Source organism: Apteryx mantelli, chromosome 2, assembly GCF_036417845.1.
Source record: "Apteryx mantelli isolate bAptMan1 chromosome 2, bAptMan1.hap1, whole genome shotgun sequence".
NCBI classification, from domain to species: Eukaryota; Metazoa; Chordata; class Aves; order Apterygiformes; family Apterygidae; genus Apteryx; species Apteryx mantelli.
This window is the reverse complement of record NC_089979.1, coordinates 46,355,800-46,375,625: the sequence shown is the minus strand read 5'-3', so window position 1 is coordinate 46,375,625 and position 19,826 is coordinate 46,355,800. Positions and strand designations below refer to the sequence as shown.

Below are 19,826 nucleotides of genomic sequence, written 5' to 3'. Positions count from 1 at the left end.
TCAAGGCACAACCTAGTCTCCCTTCAGGTTGGGAAATATAAAAATGAATTTTAGGCACAATACAAGAAGATTTAGTAGATAGTAAGCATCCACAAAGTAGTCTGGGTCAAAGAGTAAGTGCAACATACTTCCCAGTCCTTAGTTCAAGGGGAACTAAGCAGTTTTTGTGATCACTAGAATGTGTTTTTGTATTTTAGAAAACAGGAAACATAAATAGGCTTCCTTTTTTTCTAATCTTTGCTTTGCTGAACACTCAGAATGATTCACACTCAAGTAACACTGGAAAATATTTTACTCAGCTGATCCTAAAAATAAACATGCTCGCAGTTCAGAGCTCCTGGGTGCCAGGAGTGCCTGTTCTCTCCGAGTTAGACACTGACACACTGGGCTGCGTTCCCTAGTTTATAGCTGAACTCCTAATCTCACCAAGAAGCTGGAGGCTAAACTATTAAATCTTTACTTCTTGGAGACAAGTAACCAAAGGAATTTTTAAACTTTCTTTTTGCAGTTAATCCCTGCTCCCTTACATTGACTTGTTTCATATTTAGGTGTATTTATCCCACTAAGTGATTCAAGGCAAAGAGCAAAGCCGTACAGGAGGGGACCATTTCTGTTTGCCACTAGTCACCCACCACACACTCAGCTGTCAGAAGGTGCTACTAAAGGCATGCTGTCAGCTATCAGACAGTTTTTAGACTCTCTGATATTACTCAGCTTACAATTAGCATAACAACCCTTCTGACTAACTGGAACTGTTTAGCTTTAATTTCTTATTTCTGCTTTATATATATTTATGTTAATAGTTCTGTCTTTGTTTTGCTGTTGCTGTTAGCCTTTTGAGAAGGGACAAGGCTATGAAAGCAACACCATCAAATGCGTTTTTTTTCCTTTGCCCAACCTGCCAGTGTTGTGTTTGTGGCAGCGTACCTAAGGCAACCCCTTGTGCTTCAGTACCCATAACCCCAACAGCACAGAAGTGTGAGCTCTCACTGCTTCTGATTATCCCGCCGCACGCTGAAGCAGGTGGATGCTACCTGGGGACAGCGAAGGTGCTCTGCGTAGTGCACAATGCCCTGAGCGCAAGGGCCAGAAGGGAAAAACAGATGTTGCAGCTTCTCCAGGCGGTTCCTGATGTTGCTCAAGAACTGTGCAGGGCACCTTGCGTGTCTCCAGTTCCTCCCCAGTCGCATGCAGGAGTCAAGTGACTGCAGAAGGACGTTTTCCTTTTCTTCTCCTCACATTTCCTATTCAGACAGCGATTAGCATCTTGTGCCTTAAGTTCCATCCTGAGTTTTGCTGTCAGATTACAGCTCCCTGGGGGGGGGGGATCTGAGTGTATAAGAGTGTGTGCCCAAAGCACAAGCAAAAGAAACATATGTGACAACCACCAAATCAATAGTACTGATTGCTTTGGCAACACTTTATGTCATAATGTCAAACACACTAAAGAAAATGGAGGAATGGCTTGATTTTTCTAAGTCTGAGAGAGTGCCATAGGAACTGTACTAAGAAAAATAAAGCTATTCAGAAGTGATTTTTCAAGGAAATGAGGTCATGTAAAGTAACATACCATATACTGTCAGAAACATGCCTATATGTGTCCGTGTATATATCCATGACTGCCAGCAAATGTCATACATGTGCACTGTAAGATAAGAAGTCCCATAAATTTAAATCCCTAATACCCATTTTGTGACAGTGACATGTGACCCACTTATGTGACTTAAAATAACATGTTCTGCCTAACACCACTTTCTGAAGTCTAATCTTTGTGCATATGGCTGGCTTGTTAGTAAGTTGTCAACCTACATTATGTGCTGCGAGACTAAGAAAAGTATGGCATAGACTTCCAATAAGGAGCTGCTGGTGTATTGTGCGATGGAGCTGCCTTCAGCAAGGTGGAACTAGGTGTGGTTCAGACTCGAATTTGGCCAGTGTGTTAAACAAGGTGAGGGCTGGGTAGGGAGAAAGCAGGGATGTCTTCTCTCTGATTCCAAAAGAGGGAATTGGAAAAAAGAAAAAAAAATGAGATTTTTTTTAAGCGTGCTTGGTTCTAGACTTCACACCAATGCTCCCCATGTGAGGTTGCTGAGCGGTCTGTAAGCATTCAATAAAATTGAGTACAAGCTAGCTGAGCATACTTGCGTACCTGCACCTGTGCACCAATCCTCTGTGCTCGCTGTGAACACAGTTGTATGTAAAATGATTTGAGTGTGCACAGAGCATTAATGATGCTGTGAGAATGACATTTTAACAGTAGAGTGCAGCCATCTCCTTAACAGAAAATTTTTGATAAACTGAAAGCATGATGACTACTAGAACGTTTCCAGGTATTTGTATCATTTATCCTTTTCAGTGAGAGATGCAAAAACTAAATAATGTGGGGTGTACTAAATCACATTCAGCTTTCTTAGTCATGCAATTGCTTTAAATAATTCTTTATAATTTTCTCTAGTTCTCTCGGAGGACAGTACAACTGCCTGCATCCAGCCTTATGAAGAAGTACAAACGTCTGTCTCTGATCTGCTAGATCAGCAGGATAGTCTTGGAAAATCCGTTAAATGTCACCGGAGCCGGGAACTACCCAGTATTCCTCCTAACAGTACCATGGAAACCATCATCTCAGCTAGAAATGCAGAAAATGATCAAGGTCTTGGAATGGAAGGGCCTTATGAAGTCCTGAAAGACAGCTCCTCTCAAGAGAATGTAGTTGAAGACTGCTTGTATGAAACTGTGAAGGAAATTAAAGATGTCGGAGCAGTAGCCAACATGGAAAGAAGCTGTAACAACAAATCAAGGGCTTCACTGGTGGTTTCTGAAGGTCAGGATCAGATCCCTGAGTGCAGAATTGAATCAGCAGAATATGCATCTGTTGATCGAAATAAAAAAAGTCGCCAAAGTGCTAATTCAGACAGCCCTCTTGGCAACACACCAGATGTAGAGGATGAGCCCCCGCCTCCAGTACCCATGAAACTTCTTGATGAAAATGAGAATTTCCAAGAACAAAAAGTGGAAGAAGAACAAGGGACAGAAGGAGCAAGTAAACCAGAAAAGGTAAACACTACAAATGGTTGTCCTTGTTGGACAGTCATATAATGATAGAGAGGAAAAGTCATTTTGAACATACTTGTGGGGGGAAGGAGCATAGTTTTTTTTTTTAATAATCCTTTTCTGTTAAAATCACAAAGATCATCAGGACAAAAACTATAGAATACAGAAATATGAAAATACACAGTATAACCTCCGAATTATTGTCATGTATTCATTCTACTGGAACCTCAGTTTTTAATTGTTGCAGTGTGCTGTTCCCAGATATCACCCAGAAATTGCATAGGAAGCTTCTGCTTCTTTTTCAATGGTATTATACTTGTGGGAGCTATTACAGTAGGTGTCCAGTGTCTCTGTTAGCGTCTGCATCTCTTTCAGAATCTCCTACTTGTTTTTTTCTAATAAAATCTAAATTTACAAAAAGGAGAGTGGGGTAGAAGCCCTGGCTTTAGAAGTGGTTCCTTTGTGGGGCCACGTCAGCTGAGCTGTGTGTTAGGCATCGGCTGTAAGCCACTCACCTAGTCTCCCTTTGTAGGAGAGAGCGACAGAAAGAGGGACAGAGAGAATTGCGACTGTAGGATTTTAAAATGTAAGATTCGCTTTTGGTCTTATAATTGCTATTCAGCAATTCCGCAGTACAAAGGATCACAGATAAAAAAGTACTGAATTAAATATCTATATTAATCCTTTTCAGCATTAGGACCATAAAAGATTTGAGCAGTTTATCAACCTACAGATTTTATATTTGTCAAATTCTGTGTGTCACATGTAAACAGAGAAATAAATTTCTGCCTGGTGAAATGACAGCCAAAAGTTGCCTTTTATCAGCAACTTATTCTTTCCCCCAGACTGGGGACAAGTTAGTGGTGAATTCCTTAAAAAACAGAATGATCACATTTTCAGCAAGTTAGTTTATTTTACCATTTTATTTTTTTCGACAGAACTAATTTGAAGGATCCTTTCAGATCATCAGACTGAGTTGTCACAAATTGTTGGGTTTGCATTTTTTCAGAACTAGTATAGAAAATTTGTTATTAGTTGTGAATGAAAGCACTGTGATTTTAGCAGGTTAATATAATTTTGGTGTTTGAGTTGTCAAATACTGTTAGGTATTGATGAAAATTTTCAAAAATCTTTAAGATTTGACGTGACATTTTAATGTAAACATTTATCTGAAAAATCATATCAGAGCTGAGGGATTGTTACTTGTTTCTGGTCATTCTCTTTTTTGAAGTATTTCAATAATCCAGGCAGAGGGCTGAAAAATACCTTGTTAAATAACTGCTAAACATATTAGCATAACATAACATATGAAGCGTAATAGAGTCAAAATGAATAAACTGAAGACTACTCATAATCTAAAAATTGTTCATCCAGATTCCTCAGAGTACATTCTTGCAAATAATAAGCTCGTTAGTAGAAAATTAACATGGGTTTGTCAATAGTAATCCACCAACCCTCCCCTCCTATCACCAAATTCAGGGCATATGTAATTTCTAATTAGTCTTTTAGAGAAACAGCTTTCAGTAACAATGACATTTTTCCTACCAGGTGTGAAAAGTCTTCTAGAAAATTATTATGTTTCCCAGTCACTGATACAAAGAAAATATATTTACTACTCTGTAGCTCCCCAACACACCATGTATACAATGTCAGTAACTGCAAGGACTGGGAATTGATTAAAATGGTTCAGGTTTTGAAGGATTAATCAAGAGATGACACATGCAGTCCCCTAAGTGCCAGAAAAAAAGGTGTTTGTCTAATTAAAATTTATTCAAAGCTAAAGTCATTCTGAGTTAAAGCTTTGGCAGCATCAGATTGTTCCCACGTACTCTGCTAGGTACATGCATTATGCATTGAAGTGTGTGTGTGTCCTGTCCTTGAGAGCTACAGCTGCAGCAGAGTTGAAAATGGTAATTGATTGAATATATAAATGTCATTATTGTTGGCATTGTACATGGAGGTGGTTGTGGGATTGTTTTTCTATTATGATTATGATAATTTTTCCCTCTATTTTGCTTCTTCAAGCAGTGTACAGCAATGGCTATATTTTTCTGATGTGGCAACCAAAACCAAGTTGTTTATGTAAAAATATTTTAAATTTACAACTCTTCTAGTTAAACAGATTCCATATGTTTCTCTTTTTGCTTTGTCTCTTGTGAGACTACTTAGCTGCCTTGCTTAATATGACATCTGTATCCCAGCTTCTTCAGCCTACCATGCTGACCCCTGATGAACAGGGAGGTTGAGCATAGCAGTCACATGAATCCATCTCCCTACAGTGAGGCTTTGCTTAACAGGGCACAAAAACAGCAGGCTCCAGGTGGTGAAAGGCCATCTGCCTGGGGGAAGTAGGGTGCTGATGTAACTGAGACTGTTGTACCTGTGAAGGAGACGTGTCCGAGCTGTTTCAGTCTCCTACTCCTTAAAAGAGGGTGGCCTCATCCCAACCACCCATTGGGAATGATCCCCAGCCCATGTCAATCCCTGAAACATGTTCAGGACAGACAGTGTTAGTTGGTCCAAGCCAGAGACCGTTCCAGTACTGTATTTAACAGTATAAAAAGGTGCTCTGGTCTCACAGACAGTCCTTGGCACTGTTTAATTTACTAGTAGAGGTATAGCCTGATAAAAGTGAATAGTCCCTCTCCTACTAAGCAATGAAGAAGCATTTCGTTTATTCAGAATTCTTTCCTATAGCACTGACATGCAGTTAGATACAGGGATAAAGGATCACTTCAAGAGCCAGACACACAATAAACTGGGAAAAGCAGTTATCTAAACTGATTATTGGATGTGAGCCAGCCAAATCTCGGGGAAGATTTTGGTGAAGAAAAGCACCTTTAATAGCACAATGCCTCTTACAGGCCTCTAGCACCTGGAAAAACTTGGGAGTAGTTCTTCTAATAAAACTGGAGAGCCAGGGGTTCTTTTTAGTTCTTCTTTCTTGATCAAAAAAGGAAGTAGAAATCTTTTTACCCAGGTCTTCCTAGAGTGAGCAATCCCAAGAATACTGGGAGAGATGCTCTCTCTCTCTGTCTGTTTACATCTGGCTGCTGCCCATCTGATTTCAGACTCACACAGCCTGAGGATGGGCAAAGCATCTCTCAAAAATGCTCCCGAGGAGAATGAGGTTCTTGTTCTGGTGCCTGAGTCAGGAGCAACAGCTGAGCCAAACAGCTAAAAATCAAGTGCTGTTGAGGAACAAAAGGGAAGTGGAAAGAAAATAGGGACACATTCTGTTTCTGTTGCTGTTGTTGAAGTTTCAAGCTTATGTATGATGTTACTAGGTGCAAAATGATTAGGAGTAAATATTTTTTTTCAGTTCCCAACAGGATGAGATCCTTCAAAATCGATGGGTCACAGGTTTTATATTTAGACAACAGAAAGAATGCGACGTACAGGGGAAATTAGCCTCATCATCAGCATTCTGGGGTATTTCTCAGTACTTGAGTGGAGAAACATAGAAGGGCTCCTGACCCATGATGCTTATAGACACACTAATTAAAGAAAATAGTGTATTGCCCAATTTCGCTACTGCTGTTTGTTTTAATGTGCAAGGATGAAACTAGTAACTTACTCCTCAGCAATAAGAACTTCCTGCAAATAAGAAAGACTAAAGTGAGCTGCTGTAGTATAGCAGATCTAATAAAAAGCCCTGCTGAAATATGTGTGAACTTCTCCTTTTATTTTTTTATTTTCATGAATAAACACATGAATAAAGCACAGGTTAAAGAGTGCGTTGCACAGACAGTGAGAAAGAAGCAAGGGAGCTAAGGCTGAACTAAATCCTGCTGGGACCAGTGGGTAGACTTCAGGAGGCTTTGGGTCAGAAACTCCATCAGAACTTCGTCAGAAGTTTAAAACTTGATATTTATCAGAAGTAAACACAACAGGAAAAATGGAAGTAGGAAGCATCTGTTGTAATAAGCCTCTATGAAAAACAGTCTGTATCTAATATGTTTCTTGAAGCTGAATTTGTCTAATTGAGCCAAAAATAGCTCTACTTCTCAATCTTGGTCTGCACTGGAGGAGGTCTGAAATATTTTGGGTGGAGAATTTGAGTAAAACTCCAATATATGGCCAGTTATAAACTGTGCTGGAAGGCTCCCTCTGGATCACTGTGGAGCAGAAGCTCCAGCAAAGTGTGCTTGCCCCAGCGGGGAGGAACCACGCGTCCACTGGGAGGCAGCCAGGATCTTGATTGCCATAAACGTCCTAACACCTTTTTCTTAACAGCAAAGGGGTTTGCCCTGGTGTTTCATGACCTTATGTTTTTTATACCTAAAGTTAACTTGACACTAAACCAAGCCCTCCATCCTGCGCACTGTTATTAACTTCACTATGTGGATTGCATCCAGACTGATGCTTTTGAGAATTTAGCTTCTCCTTTCAGGTTGGGTTAATTAGGTCTTTTCTGTGTTTCCAGCTGTCACCTGTGGTGAGGCAGCATTGCTGTGCACTTAGGAGCAGTTGCTACATTTCATGGTGAAGGAGGCTACAGCTTCTTGGAGCACTTCTAGAACCCTTTGAATGAAGGATAATAATCATTAGGAAGGTGCTAGTCTAGGTCTTTTAAATCTAGAAGTATATATGAAAATTACGTAGAAGCCTGACTACCTTTTCACAACAGTTCAATTTTAATTGTTTATATGCCTTTGCAGACTCTTTCTCACTTCACTGGAAATCTAAATGCAGAGATACAGTGGAGCAGAGTTTGTTTTAACCTTTACATTATTTTCATTCTTTTTAGGTCAGAACAAGAGCTGATATATTAAAAAGCTCTGCTAACCTCAGGACTGTTGATCTTCAGAGACATACTCTGGATATTAGCTATGTAAAATGGAACTAGTGAGCAAATGACTATAAAATATAATGTATTGATTGTAATGGAAGGGTTTTATTGTAGGTTTCACACTGTTGACTTGTAATGAGCCTTTCTTTCTTTCTTTCTTTCTTTCTTTTTTTCAGAGGCTTAGTTCAGTGTCTTACAAGTCTCGAGAGGAAGATCCATCTCTTACAGAAGATGATGTAGGTTTCTTGCATGAAATTCAGTAACTAACTAGATACCTTTTTTCAAGCAGAAATTAGCATAAGCCTTGCATGATTAAGCAGGATCTAAGAAAGGTGAAAATTGTCTGAAGGGAAAATAAAAGTGGAGGTTTTTCTTTACAGAGTGTGTAGAACCACATTCCTAAAATCAGAAGTATTTTAGCATTTGGTTTTATCAGGCCAAGGGATTAAAAATGGTGTCAGTAAATAATGGGAGGCCACAACTATCTGATTGCTACAGCAGCTTCTTCCTTGATCTGGATGAAGAGTGCTACTTAAGAACAGTAATCAATGGCCTGAAACACGCTCCACCTTTCCCATTTAAAGTGTTTGGGGCTCTGAAAACTAAACTGAAGCACTGGAAAGTACTGGAACACAAACTGTTTCTTAAAATGTTTGCTAGTCAAATAAATTGAGGAGATAGATTGAAACGAAGACAGAAAAGTTAAACAAAAATAAGGTTGTCTGTGATCATCTTCAGTAACCCCTGCGCAATCTATAAATACATTCTCCAGACATAAAAGTAAACACAAACTTGGCAGTCAGCTAATGCTTTCTGCTGGGAGAAGTACTCACAAACATTAGCAAATACACTGATCCTTGAACTGGGTTCATGTAATTTAATGCTGGGAAGAGGTAGATATACGTCTGAGCAGAAAAGCTCTTTTTTGTTTGTTTGGGGGCTTTTGGGCTGAAATAAGTAAAAGATAAGAAGTATTGGCATCTGCAATTTGATGTCTCTCTTCATCAGAAAAAATTAAACACCATATTAATGGAAGTGATTTGGTTCATCTGCACCACTCAGTATCGTTTAATGGTAATGGACATTTTTATGCCAATCTAGTATTTAATTAGTTTAATCCAAATTCAGAGTGGCCTTGCATGCTTGATAAAGACTTTAAAAGTAACAGAAGAGCTGCTTTGCAATTGTGATGTTAGATATCATAAAACCAAAGCAGGGGATTTCAGTCTTCTGCCTGGTGAGAAGGGTAGTTTGCACTTCATTTGGGAGAAGGAGTCAAGAGTGGCTCTCTACACTCAGTGCCAGCCCTGTGAAATCCTGTCAGTGTTTGAGGGAGGAGCAGAGGCATGGGCTTCTCCGTGTGTCTTCATTAAGAACCTTCTTCATGAACTAGCTTGAGCTTACCACCTATTAGATAATTCTGAATGGATTTCTAGAATTCAGCTCATGCGAATTATGCCAATAGACAAATTTACTTTCAGGAAAACTTCTTCTGCCCTTGTCTGAGGTCTGCTGTCCTATGGACTCCATTTGGAGCTAGAGGGAGCTAGACTTCTGCTCCTGCCCTTCTCTTTATAGGAGCTGAGAGATTTCAGTCTCTAGTCTTGGATTCAAAGTGACTGATTTGCAGCTCCTCTTTGTAGAGGCAGAGTCTAGCCAAAGGAACAGACTTTGCATATCAAGATCAGCACTAACTAGTTGTATTTGCTATCATCTGGTGTGGTAAACTTTCATTTTTTTCATTTATGAACTTCAGCATTCTTTGTTGAAGGAAAATCAATTTATAAATGCATGCAAGAAAAGCAAGGTTTATAAGGAAGATTTTTTTTTTTTATTGGATGGTTCTATCTTTTATTAAGCAACTGATATACTTGTGGTAGAAGGGGTACAAACTAGCACATGAACACTGGCCATGCTTAATACTCAGCACGTGTCTCCTTTTCCTAGATCTCAGCCATGTACTCTTCGGTGAGTAAGCCAGGACAGGCCATCAAGGCACTGGATTCTACTTACACCTGTATTCAAGAAGTTGCATCTCCGAGGTCCCCATCTATTTGCAGTGGCCTCTATGCAAGTGTAAAGGACTTTGAAAACACCCTAAATACTACCACTGTGCCTCAGTCAGCGGACAGACTAAACGGGGAGTTGGAGCCTGACTACGAAGCTATCCAGTCAATGAGCCAGGAAGAAGATAGGACCTTGTCTGTGCCTAACACAAACCACACTGCTCTTTCAGGAGAGAGTGACTATGAGAGTATAGGGGACTTGCAGCACCACAGGGATTTCACCAGACTTTAATTACTCTGGCAGCCAGATTTCAGCATTTATCTTATTGGCTGGTATTTTCAAAGGAACATGTGAAACAAGAAGTGAGTGTTCCTCCTCCTGAGGAACCAAGTACAGAACAAAAGTTGTGAGGAGGCAACACATGTTTCAACCAGGGTGCAATATCCATTAGGTTATTCTTGGTTTCTTGGATATTCTTGGATTGCAGCTCACTAGAAAGGTTGCATCAGTTCAGAATTAGGATCAAAACAATGTAAAGGCTTTTGTATTGTTACTTCCAAGACAACCAGAATTTGGGAAAGAGTGCCGTGTTTGTCTTCTTAAGAAGATCACGTACCAAAAAGGCTGCCTTTACACAAAGCTAGCTTTTCATTTTAAAAGATTTTGTCATTTGTTTCAAGGTGTTTTTCAAGAATCATTTTTTATTCAAGTTCAGCCATCATCTTCATTGAGCAAATCACAGATCGTCATGCTTCAACTGAGACTTGTTTTGCAGGGGTGGGGAAGGTGTGTTAACTTTCATATCTTTTGGGGAGCTCTGTAATTCAGCTTGCTAGGACTATGAGCCCTTGCAGCCAGATGGGATTGGAGATGGAGTCAGAATATCGGTATGTTCCACTCCGTTTTCATTACAACTAAAATGCAAACAACAATACTTTACTTCACAAGGGACCTACTCCAGATGTACTTGAATTAATTCTGTAGGCTTTTTCTTTTTTTTCTTTTTTTTACGTTAAGGGCTGTAGAACTTGACTTTCAGTATTTAAGATATGTAGCGGTGTTTGTGGGGTTTGTTTTGTTTAATTATTTGTGAAATACTTTTTTAAAATGTCACCCTTATCATTCTCGCTCTATTCCCCTCGTGTGCACACGTAATACTTACACACATATGCTAGACAATTGTCTTGTTGCATCAAAAAGCTGTGCAAATGAATGTGTTGGCATAACGTTCAGTCTAACTTTAACAGTGTTGACTCATCTTTTTAAGAATTTTGCCCTTTGTTTTTAGACTTTAAAATATTTTTAATCTAGTTTATTATGTAGGAAAATTTATGTACTGTCTTGAGTGAATGATAATTTTCATTTTTACATTATATTTTTCATGTTCAAAGTTATTGTAGATTAACTTACTGTTCTATGTAACAGAAAGAATCCCATTCTTTGTTTGGACTTTATTTGTTTTTCCTTTAAAGAAGACTTGCTATATTAGAAGCATGTAAATGAACAATTGCTATTGTTTTTTTATCCTCCTAAGCAGGGCTGTGGAACATGCCTTGCTGTTTCTAGGCTCAGAATTACAGAGCCGATGTAAAAGGACACTGTTAACAGGCAAAAGAAGAAGAGAGAATGGGGTTTAGTCTGGGATAGCCACTGGTCCTCCTCTGGGAAAAGGAGCAGGAGAGCAATACCTGAGGGAGACCAAGCTTGGGGCTCTGACAAGCAGTTTGAAAGCCATTGTCATTGCAAAGATACCAAGTTATTCTGCAACATGTATACACGTTTAAAGTTATGTGTATGCATGTGCACATATCTCTGTGTATACGCACATATACATGTAATTTGGATACAAGTATAAATTACTGTCCAGACTTGGTAGCATTCATATACATAATACTTGGCATGTACTTGAAGAGTAGTTTATTTTTATTTTAAAATGAACAGTACATAAAATGAGATTGGCTCATTGCGTAGTAGCCTAGAATGGGTTTAGTTTCCTGGTACTGATTTTTGACATATCAAATTGAGTCTTTCTAAAATCACTGGCCAGCACCACACCAGTACTTGGTACAATGAAGAGAAACATAGATTTGGCATTTATTACAAATAACATGTTTATTACAAATAACTTGATAGCTGAAAGCAGTGAACTTATTTATGGACTTGGCCTGCACTGCAGTGGCTCTGAGGAGCAGTGCTAGTGTGCAGTCAGCCCCTGCCTGCATTAGGGTGATTCAGGCTTCCTGGATCCTGACCTCATGCAACAGTGTAGGACACTTGACCTATGACTCTCTTCATAAAAAAGAGTCATAAAAGCAGTTCAGGCCAGCCTGCATCCATCTTGTTCTTGATCATGCTGTCATGCTTTCACAAGCATGCCCTTTGCATGCCCTTTGCTTCCACTTCATTGCAATGTCTCCCTCTTTTAAAGCTGACTTTCATCTTCCTTTCTGGACTTTTTCCCTCAAAAAAGTTTCTGTTTTTGTTCCCTTGAATGTGAATTCATGAGGTTCTCCTTTGACTGTTCTCTCCTTCTACTTCATACTGTTTAAGGCCAAAGATAAGATCTCTCATGTTTCAGAAGATCTTTTGTGGTAAGTTTGGAGAGTGTCTTAAGTCTTTAGCTATGTGTTTGCTGTCTGCTCCTTGCTCAGGGGTACTGGTTTATACTGCCCTCAGTCTGACTTCTGCAAATTAGTGGGAGACATTTCCCAGCTCCTGAGATTCCCAAATTCGTCTCAAGATGCAGTTATCCCTTAAGGATTGCCTTATACATTACCTGGATGACTGTTCTGCAGAAACAGTAGCAACATGCGGCTTGTTGGGTTCACCAGAAGCAATTTTAATACAAGCTTAAAGATCAAAAGATAACACAAGTTCATGCTAGCAAAGAAAAAGGTTAAACTCCTGACTGCAAAATTTTAAGTTGCAAAAGAAGAAAATAATGCACCACTCGAAGAGTACCCCACCATTCTCTCCTTGCTGTCATTCAAGATCATCAAGTCTAGGAGGGACTGCCCCGTTGCACTTTGCTGTTCTTTTAGAGCAGAAGCATAGTGTTGGTTTGGAGAGAGGGACGTGAGACTCAGTCCCATCCTTCCCATGCCCTGGGCTGACAGCTGCTCCTTCAGACCTCCATATTTCCCTTTTCCACAGTGAAATCCCTCCTCCTCTCTTCATTTGTTTTTATTTTTAACCTGGCTTGTACAGCCTTGCACTGGGAGCTGGTACTGGGCTTGCAGTGCTGTGGTGCTGACGCTTTCCTTCTGGTTTAAATGATGCTCAGCAACAACCTTTTCAAAGTGGCTATCATAGCAAAGAAAGAGCTTCCGTAGTGGGTGGGTTCTTAGACTGTTTTATTTTCTTCTTTATCTCAGATTTTACAAATAGGAGTTTAACCTTTTCTTTTTACTACTCTGTCAATCATGTATTGTAGGTATATGCTTTATCCACATCTCTTCAAACTCTCAGTCTCTGGGTTCTGACAGATGACACAATAATACAAAGTTTAATATGGAGTGTTTAGTCCAAGCTACCATCCCCACTCTGTCTTTTGTCAGATTTAGGGACTCTTATCATGACAGTCTTATCTGAAGTAACTGCAGGAGAGATCTGTTTCCAGTCCACCAGACCCTCAGTCTGGTAAGGGAAGGTGTTCATAGTCTGATTGCTGTGCTTGAGACATTTGGACCTGCCCTCACCAATTGAGACCACTTACACTCCCACTCTTGGGAGCTACTAACAAGAATTACCCTCCCTGAACAAGGCCCCATGGGAGAAGTCCATAACTCCCCTGCAATCTCCATTATATAGATATTAGATATAGTGGATATTATATATCCACTAATGCTAAAGAAAAATATTTTAGAATTCCATCCAGGGTTCTTAAATTACATCACTTGACAAGGAATCAAGCATCTATTTTAGTTCCCTCTATCCAGAAGTAAGATCCTTTCCTTTACTGATGTTGTCAATGCTTCCTTTTCACTAATATATTGGATGGAAAGATTTTTCCAATAGTAATCCAAAATAGATTAATCTTACTGTAAAGAGTCTCTCATTGATCTTTTCTCTCTTTCACCATATCCCAAGTTTATCACCCTAAATAAAATGTCAGCATCCAAAATGAAATATTTCTTACCTGATGACCTTTTCTGGGGCTACTTAGCAGTCTAATTTTTTTACTTCCATTTGTTGGTAAAACTATGTAATAAGATCTCACTTCAAATCACCACAGTAAAGTCAAGTAAAGCTGTAATGTATGTATAACTACACTAGTGGAAAGGTCTTTTCTCTTTTCCTTCTGAGAACTGGTAGAAATCAGAAATGCAGTTCTAAGAGGGTTTTTTTCAGCGAATCTATGTCTCCTATAGGAGTTCTAACCTAAACCCAATACCTAAACCAGTCGTCCCCTTCTACCATGGCAAGCTTAGAATTGTTTTCTCAGTTGGAAAAAAAATAAATTCTTTAAGGATATCTTAGCATGGGCATGTACCTTTTTACCATGGTTAGATCAGTTATAGTGCCTTTTTTACCAAGTATTTAGTACTTCCATAATCTTTTAGAAGTGTTTGTTTATCACAAAAGTAGAAAGAGAGGGCCCTTACATTTACTTGTCTAAGTGGGAACCAGCTTTATGGAGACACATCAAATGTACTGGACCTCAATTAGTCCTACTACAGCAATAGTTTCTCACAGACTTCCTGTAAAAGCCCAGTAATGTAGCTATGACAACTAACCTTTGCAATAAGAATTATCAGTCTTCTTTCAAAAAAACCCTAAGTTTTTCCAACAGTGAGCATTCAGGGAGGTGATGTTCTGTGTCCATGTCAACTGTGAACAATTAGTTGCTCAGTCTTTGTATTTATATCAATTACAGACTTGCTTATATGTAGCAGGATTCATGGGATGGGAGCAACTGCAAAAGCAGTGCTGGGATTCAGATTCATTAGTCACCCAAAGCTGGAACATCCCACAATAGCAGCTGGCTGAGGATCAGCTGCCTGCTGTAAGCCCTAGTGTGTTGTGCCTTCAGAGGCTCCATCTTCCCGGGATTTTTCCAGCCTGTATACTTCTCCATGGCTCCCTGAACAGCTCCTGTTGGCTGTCATGATCAAAACTGTATACACGGTGCTCTCTGTTAAACCTTTCAATGGTGCTTTTATAAGATGCTGGATAAACGGTTTCAATGTGCTTTCTGAAAGCTGACATGTAAAGTTTTGACATATAGCATTCACTCTAGTATTTTTGACTTCACAGAACTTAGTGTTAACTGTGTTACTCTGGCTGCAGAAGGCTGACAGTGCTTTCCTGTTTCTTCTTCATCCCATGTAGAATCAAAATGTTGTTGTCATGCATAACAAGCCTATATTGGGCAATAGGTGTTTAAAAGCAGCTACTTGGGCCAAGTGCCATCGCTGGAAAGCAGTTAGACACATGACTGGGATCTGTGCCGTGTGGGATTGGAAACATCATAGATCCAAGCTCCAGGATTTTCTCCTGTTTTCTGTTGTGTGTATACATTTGTTTGCAATATGACTGTAGGAAATCTGTTTCTGCGACAAACATGTTAGTTTGGGCCAAATTCCAAAGCGAGATTTTTGTTCTTAGGCAAATTACCATTACTTCAGATGAGTGTCATGTATTTAGGTTGGAACATGCCTGAATAAGGCTGGTATGTGCCTCACAAGTAACTTAGTGCGTGTAGTCTATTGCAAAAAAGGAGACTTCAAGAGATTCAGTATCACAGATGCTCTTGTGGTGTGCTGAAGACTTTCAGGGGCAAATCTGTTCCTGAGAGCAGGAAGCATAATTGCTATTAATATGATAAGCATAATGATTTCATATTCTGGTGCTGAAATTGATTTGTAGCATCTTTTGGGGGATGGTCATGGCTGAAGATATTGCCCAAAAAACCTATTTTGATATCCCTTGCCAGCTAGCCAGATATTAGCATTGTTGAGGGTTAGGCTGACGATAAATGCTATGGATGGAGCATCACAAGGGTAAAACCACAGGGTTCCCTTTCTTTAAGGAGAGAAGACCCTTTGGTTGGGCGAGTATGAAAGATCCCACGCTCAGCATTCATGTATCTTCAACAAAAAATATTCAACAAATTAATTGCCTATGTGATAATTTTCCAGTAGTGCATCAGGGTACCACGTACACTAGACAGTGTTCTTTTCTGATGGACAACAGAAAGATGAAAGCTTATTTCTGGTACAAGGTTCCCACTGATTAATTGATAAAAACTTACTTTACATGTAAGCCATAGGTCAGCAAGGGAGTGTCTACACAATGTATATATATATCTAAGCTAACACTAAATGATCCAGCTTAGGTCTTGTAAGCAGAATCACTAGAACAACTTAATGCTCTACTTGGGCTGATCCACTCATATAGCACTAGTGCAGACACCCCAGTTTGCATAGCAAATACATGGAGTATCTTTGTATTACATACCAGTTGGCCTGTGCCCAATCTATCAACAACATAAATCTTATCATTCTGTTTTGTCAAGCTGTGAAGTTTTGTTTCTGGAGATCTTTAGCTTAAAATTGGCCAGAAGGGTAGTTACTACAAACAGGATATCAAAATGTGTAAAAATAAAGATGTTACTGTAAAAGTAAAGATGCTCCCTGTTACTGCACAGCAACTTGTCTATTGTATGTGGTACCCTCTTGCCATACACATTTCTAAATAGTGGCTTTCATTTGTGATGTTCATTTATTCTAATATGAGCAGTCTGACAAGTTTTCTGTCTCCACAAATCCTCTAATTTTCACCAGTATGTGTTTGTTATAGAAAATGTAAAATCAGATTCTTTGTTCTGTTTAAAGGACAGGTATGCTTTTTCTTACAGTTTACATTAATATAACAACTTGCTTAGATGATTTGCAAAGTATAGCAATATGACTTGATTTTAAAATGCTTCATTTTAAATTTCAGAATGCCTCCCTTTCAGTACAGACAATGGTACCAACTCTTGGAATTTTACTCTTGTAGTATTGGGGAAGGGATTTTAAAACCTTACTGACCTTATTACTTTAAAGGAAAAAAATACTGATGTTTTGACATTTCTAATGTCTGTGAAGAGACTCTCATATTTTTGACTTTCAGCGTGGGATGGAATTGGACTATCCTCTCATTCGTGGAACTGTTTCGCCCTTACATATTCAGCTGTCACCTTCTCAGTGACTCTTTTGTCCTTGATGAGCTATGGAAACTGTCCAGAGGGCATAGAAATGCATCACCTTCACAATTTTGAATGGGATCTTTTTAAAGCGCCTGTGGGATTTGGAAGTCTGGACTTATGCTCTTAAGGGAAATCACATCCTCAGGGACCCCATATTGCAGACTTCATTGAGGTCTTACCTTCTTTCAAGGAAGAAGCTCTGTAGCTTGCAAGCACTCAGCTGACATGAAAAAAGATGTACTGTAAAAGGTAAACTGACACAATGTTTAAATGTATTAGTAAAAAAACACCTAAGAGCACAAGAATTTCCTTTCTCAAATGAGTGTGGATACTAGAGTTTGTCTTTGAGCTATTTCAGCATGGTCTCATAAGCTGTCTCCTCGGATTATCCTCCCAGCAGACAGTGCTGCTCAGCTATTTCAGACTTTGAATGGGCATCTGGCTCAGTGTAGAGGCTCCTGAGTTTCCGCATGTACCACCTCCGTGCTTTCCAGCGGGGCCTGTCTCTACATGGTGTCAAGGACAGCTCAGGCATGGCCCTTTGCCTCACAGCCCTCACCCCTTTAATTTAAGAAGGGGGGGATGTGAGCTGCTTCTCCTCAAGCTGGCTGGTCTTTCTAGATAAAAGCGTGTTAAGAGCCACCCTGCAAACCCAGAAAAGAGCATTTACTCTCAGGGCAGGACAGATATAGACTACTGCAGCAACTAGGAAGAGAGAGGTAGAAGGAACAATAGCTAAGTTTCATTTGCACTTCACCCATACCACAGACTATCTGTTTATAAAGATTTTTACAGCAGAAGAGATTAAAGGAGAAATTTCCCACAGTCTTGTAAGAGATGGATGGAATTTCTTATTTCTTTTCAGAATTCCCTAAACGTAAAGAGGTGGAGCCAAGTCTTCTTTGTCCCACTGTGATACAGGGCTTGCTGGTCTTTTATCAAGCCTCCATATCAACATAAATGAAAATAACTTCTAAATACATGGTTTTGTTCTATGATAAATCTAAGACAGACAAATGTAGGCACACCACTGTAAGTACCATGTAGCCACAGGTTTCCATGTGCAGATCTGGACTGATGGATTATAGTGAAAATCAGAACCGGATTATTTTATTTAAATAGGATTACTTGCATGAGCCAAGGGTGCAGATTGGACCCTAAGAGTTTAAGAGAAATTTGGTTTGGTGCTAGGTATTTTTATTTGTATTTTCACTGTCATAAATTTTTTTATGTTGGTGAATTGATATGACTTCCATTGGCACAACAAAAACTACAGAGTCTGGTATATGGAAAATTATCTTTAATAGCTATTATAAAAATTATGCCTGAGTAGAATTCACTTTAAATTGGGTGCTATAGGAGCTTCAGCACAAAATTGCTTTATATATGGAACATTGCATACTTAAAACATATTGGATAAATATTTGTAATTACAGGCACTTGCTTTTATTTTAACCATTGTTTCATAATGGAAAAATATTTATTAGTAGAATACTTTTCTAGCAATGTTCTCTTACATAATGTTCTAATAACAAGACATGTTTTCTGGACAACTGTTTGATTCTCTGGTCACTGAAGCAGAACTTCAAACCATCCTCTAACCAATATGATCTGGAAAGAGAGGGCTTGAACTGTCTCCATCTAGTCTCAGAGCAGACACAAAGAACAAGTTAAATACACTGTATAGTTCAGATCTGTAGGTGGTGAGAGCAGTTCAAAGAAACGAGTGTAATATATAAATCCAGAGTCAGTGCATGCAGACCTCCACAGCAGCACTAGCTGAGGCTTGTTTGCTACATGATTGGTTATTTGGCTTGCTACCTTTTTGAAATCAATGTAGTTTCATTAACAACCCTGGAGACAGTGAAATAGTGTAGTTTTCCAAAATGTGTGTTCCATAAACTGTAGCTTGACTGTAATTGCAGAGCTTATACTCCTGCTAGAGTAGTTCAGATCCAACACTAAGTTGCATTTTGTAAATTGATAAATGCCATGAAATTCTTTTCAGTGTTTTGTAGTAGTATATTCGAGTTGATGTAATTTAGTCATACCATTATTCTAAGAATCTTCATCTGATGTTTCTAGCCAATTCAGCTTTTGGCTGCTGAAAGCACAGTAGGTAATTATGGTTATTTATTGTAAATGTAGACAAGTTTTTTGTAAATATGTCAGGGCAAAAACAAAAAGAAAGAAAATGTTAAACATATGAGGCAAGTTATCTGAAAGTAAGAACGTAGGTCAACAATATGAAATACAGGTTTTATTTATGTACAGTAGTATCCTAATATTTACTTGTTTATATGCAGAAAAAAAATCTTAAGATTCTGTAGTGTATTCTCTGAAAGCTTTTAAAATAGGCTCTGCCATTTTCTCTGGTTAATATATTTGCATATAACTTTTGAATTTATTGGAAATCCATGTAAATGATGTCAAATGGTAAACATGTTATATTGCAATGAAATGAGTCTAATTTAAAAATCCTGGGAAAATTCAGTGAATTGAAATCTTTATATAAATTCAGTAGCCAGATAGAATAAAACACAATAATTAAGCTTTGTCTTTTTTTTTTTGAAAGTCTGTCTCTATTTTTTTGTTTTTCTTAACAAATGTTTTATGTAGTCTTTGTAGTCACTGCTATTTGATAGAATTTTGTTTGTTCCAGGCATTTTGCGCTGATTTCATTATCTGAAATGAACTATTAAGTCTTATTTGTGTTACATAGCACCTTACTCCCCAAAGCCACAATCTTGTCAGGATTCAAGCATGCACACAACTGTGAAATTT

At 38.8% G+C, this 19,826-nt stretch overlaps 1 protein-coding gene across 7 annotated transcripts in view; it reads left to right on the top strand.

Moving 5' to 3' along the window:
- The window catches only part of PAG1 (phosphoprotein membrane anchor with glycosphingolipid microdomains 1), a 120,949-nt gene extending 101,356 nt beyond the window's left edge, over positions 1–19,593 (top strand). For 5 of the 7 annotated variants that reach the window (XM_067290580.1, XM_067290581.1, XM_013942845.2 and 2 more), the window contains 3 exons: positions 2,456–3,054; positions 8,020–8,079; positions 9,791–11,319. In XM_067290580.1, coding sequence (XP_067146681.1) covers positions 2,456–3,054; positions 8,020–8,079; positions 9,791–10,141 — 1,010 coding nt within the window. In that variant the 3' untranslated portion in view covers positions 10,142–11,319. Of the gene's footprint in view, positions 1–2,455; positions 3,055–8,019; positions 8,080–9,790; positions 11,320–16,795 lie in introns of those variants that run through there. The other 2 variants (XR_010883316.1, XM_013942848.2) reach the window with 2 other exon arrangements.
- The last annotated feature ends 233 nt before the right edge of the window (positions 19,594–19,826 follow it).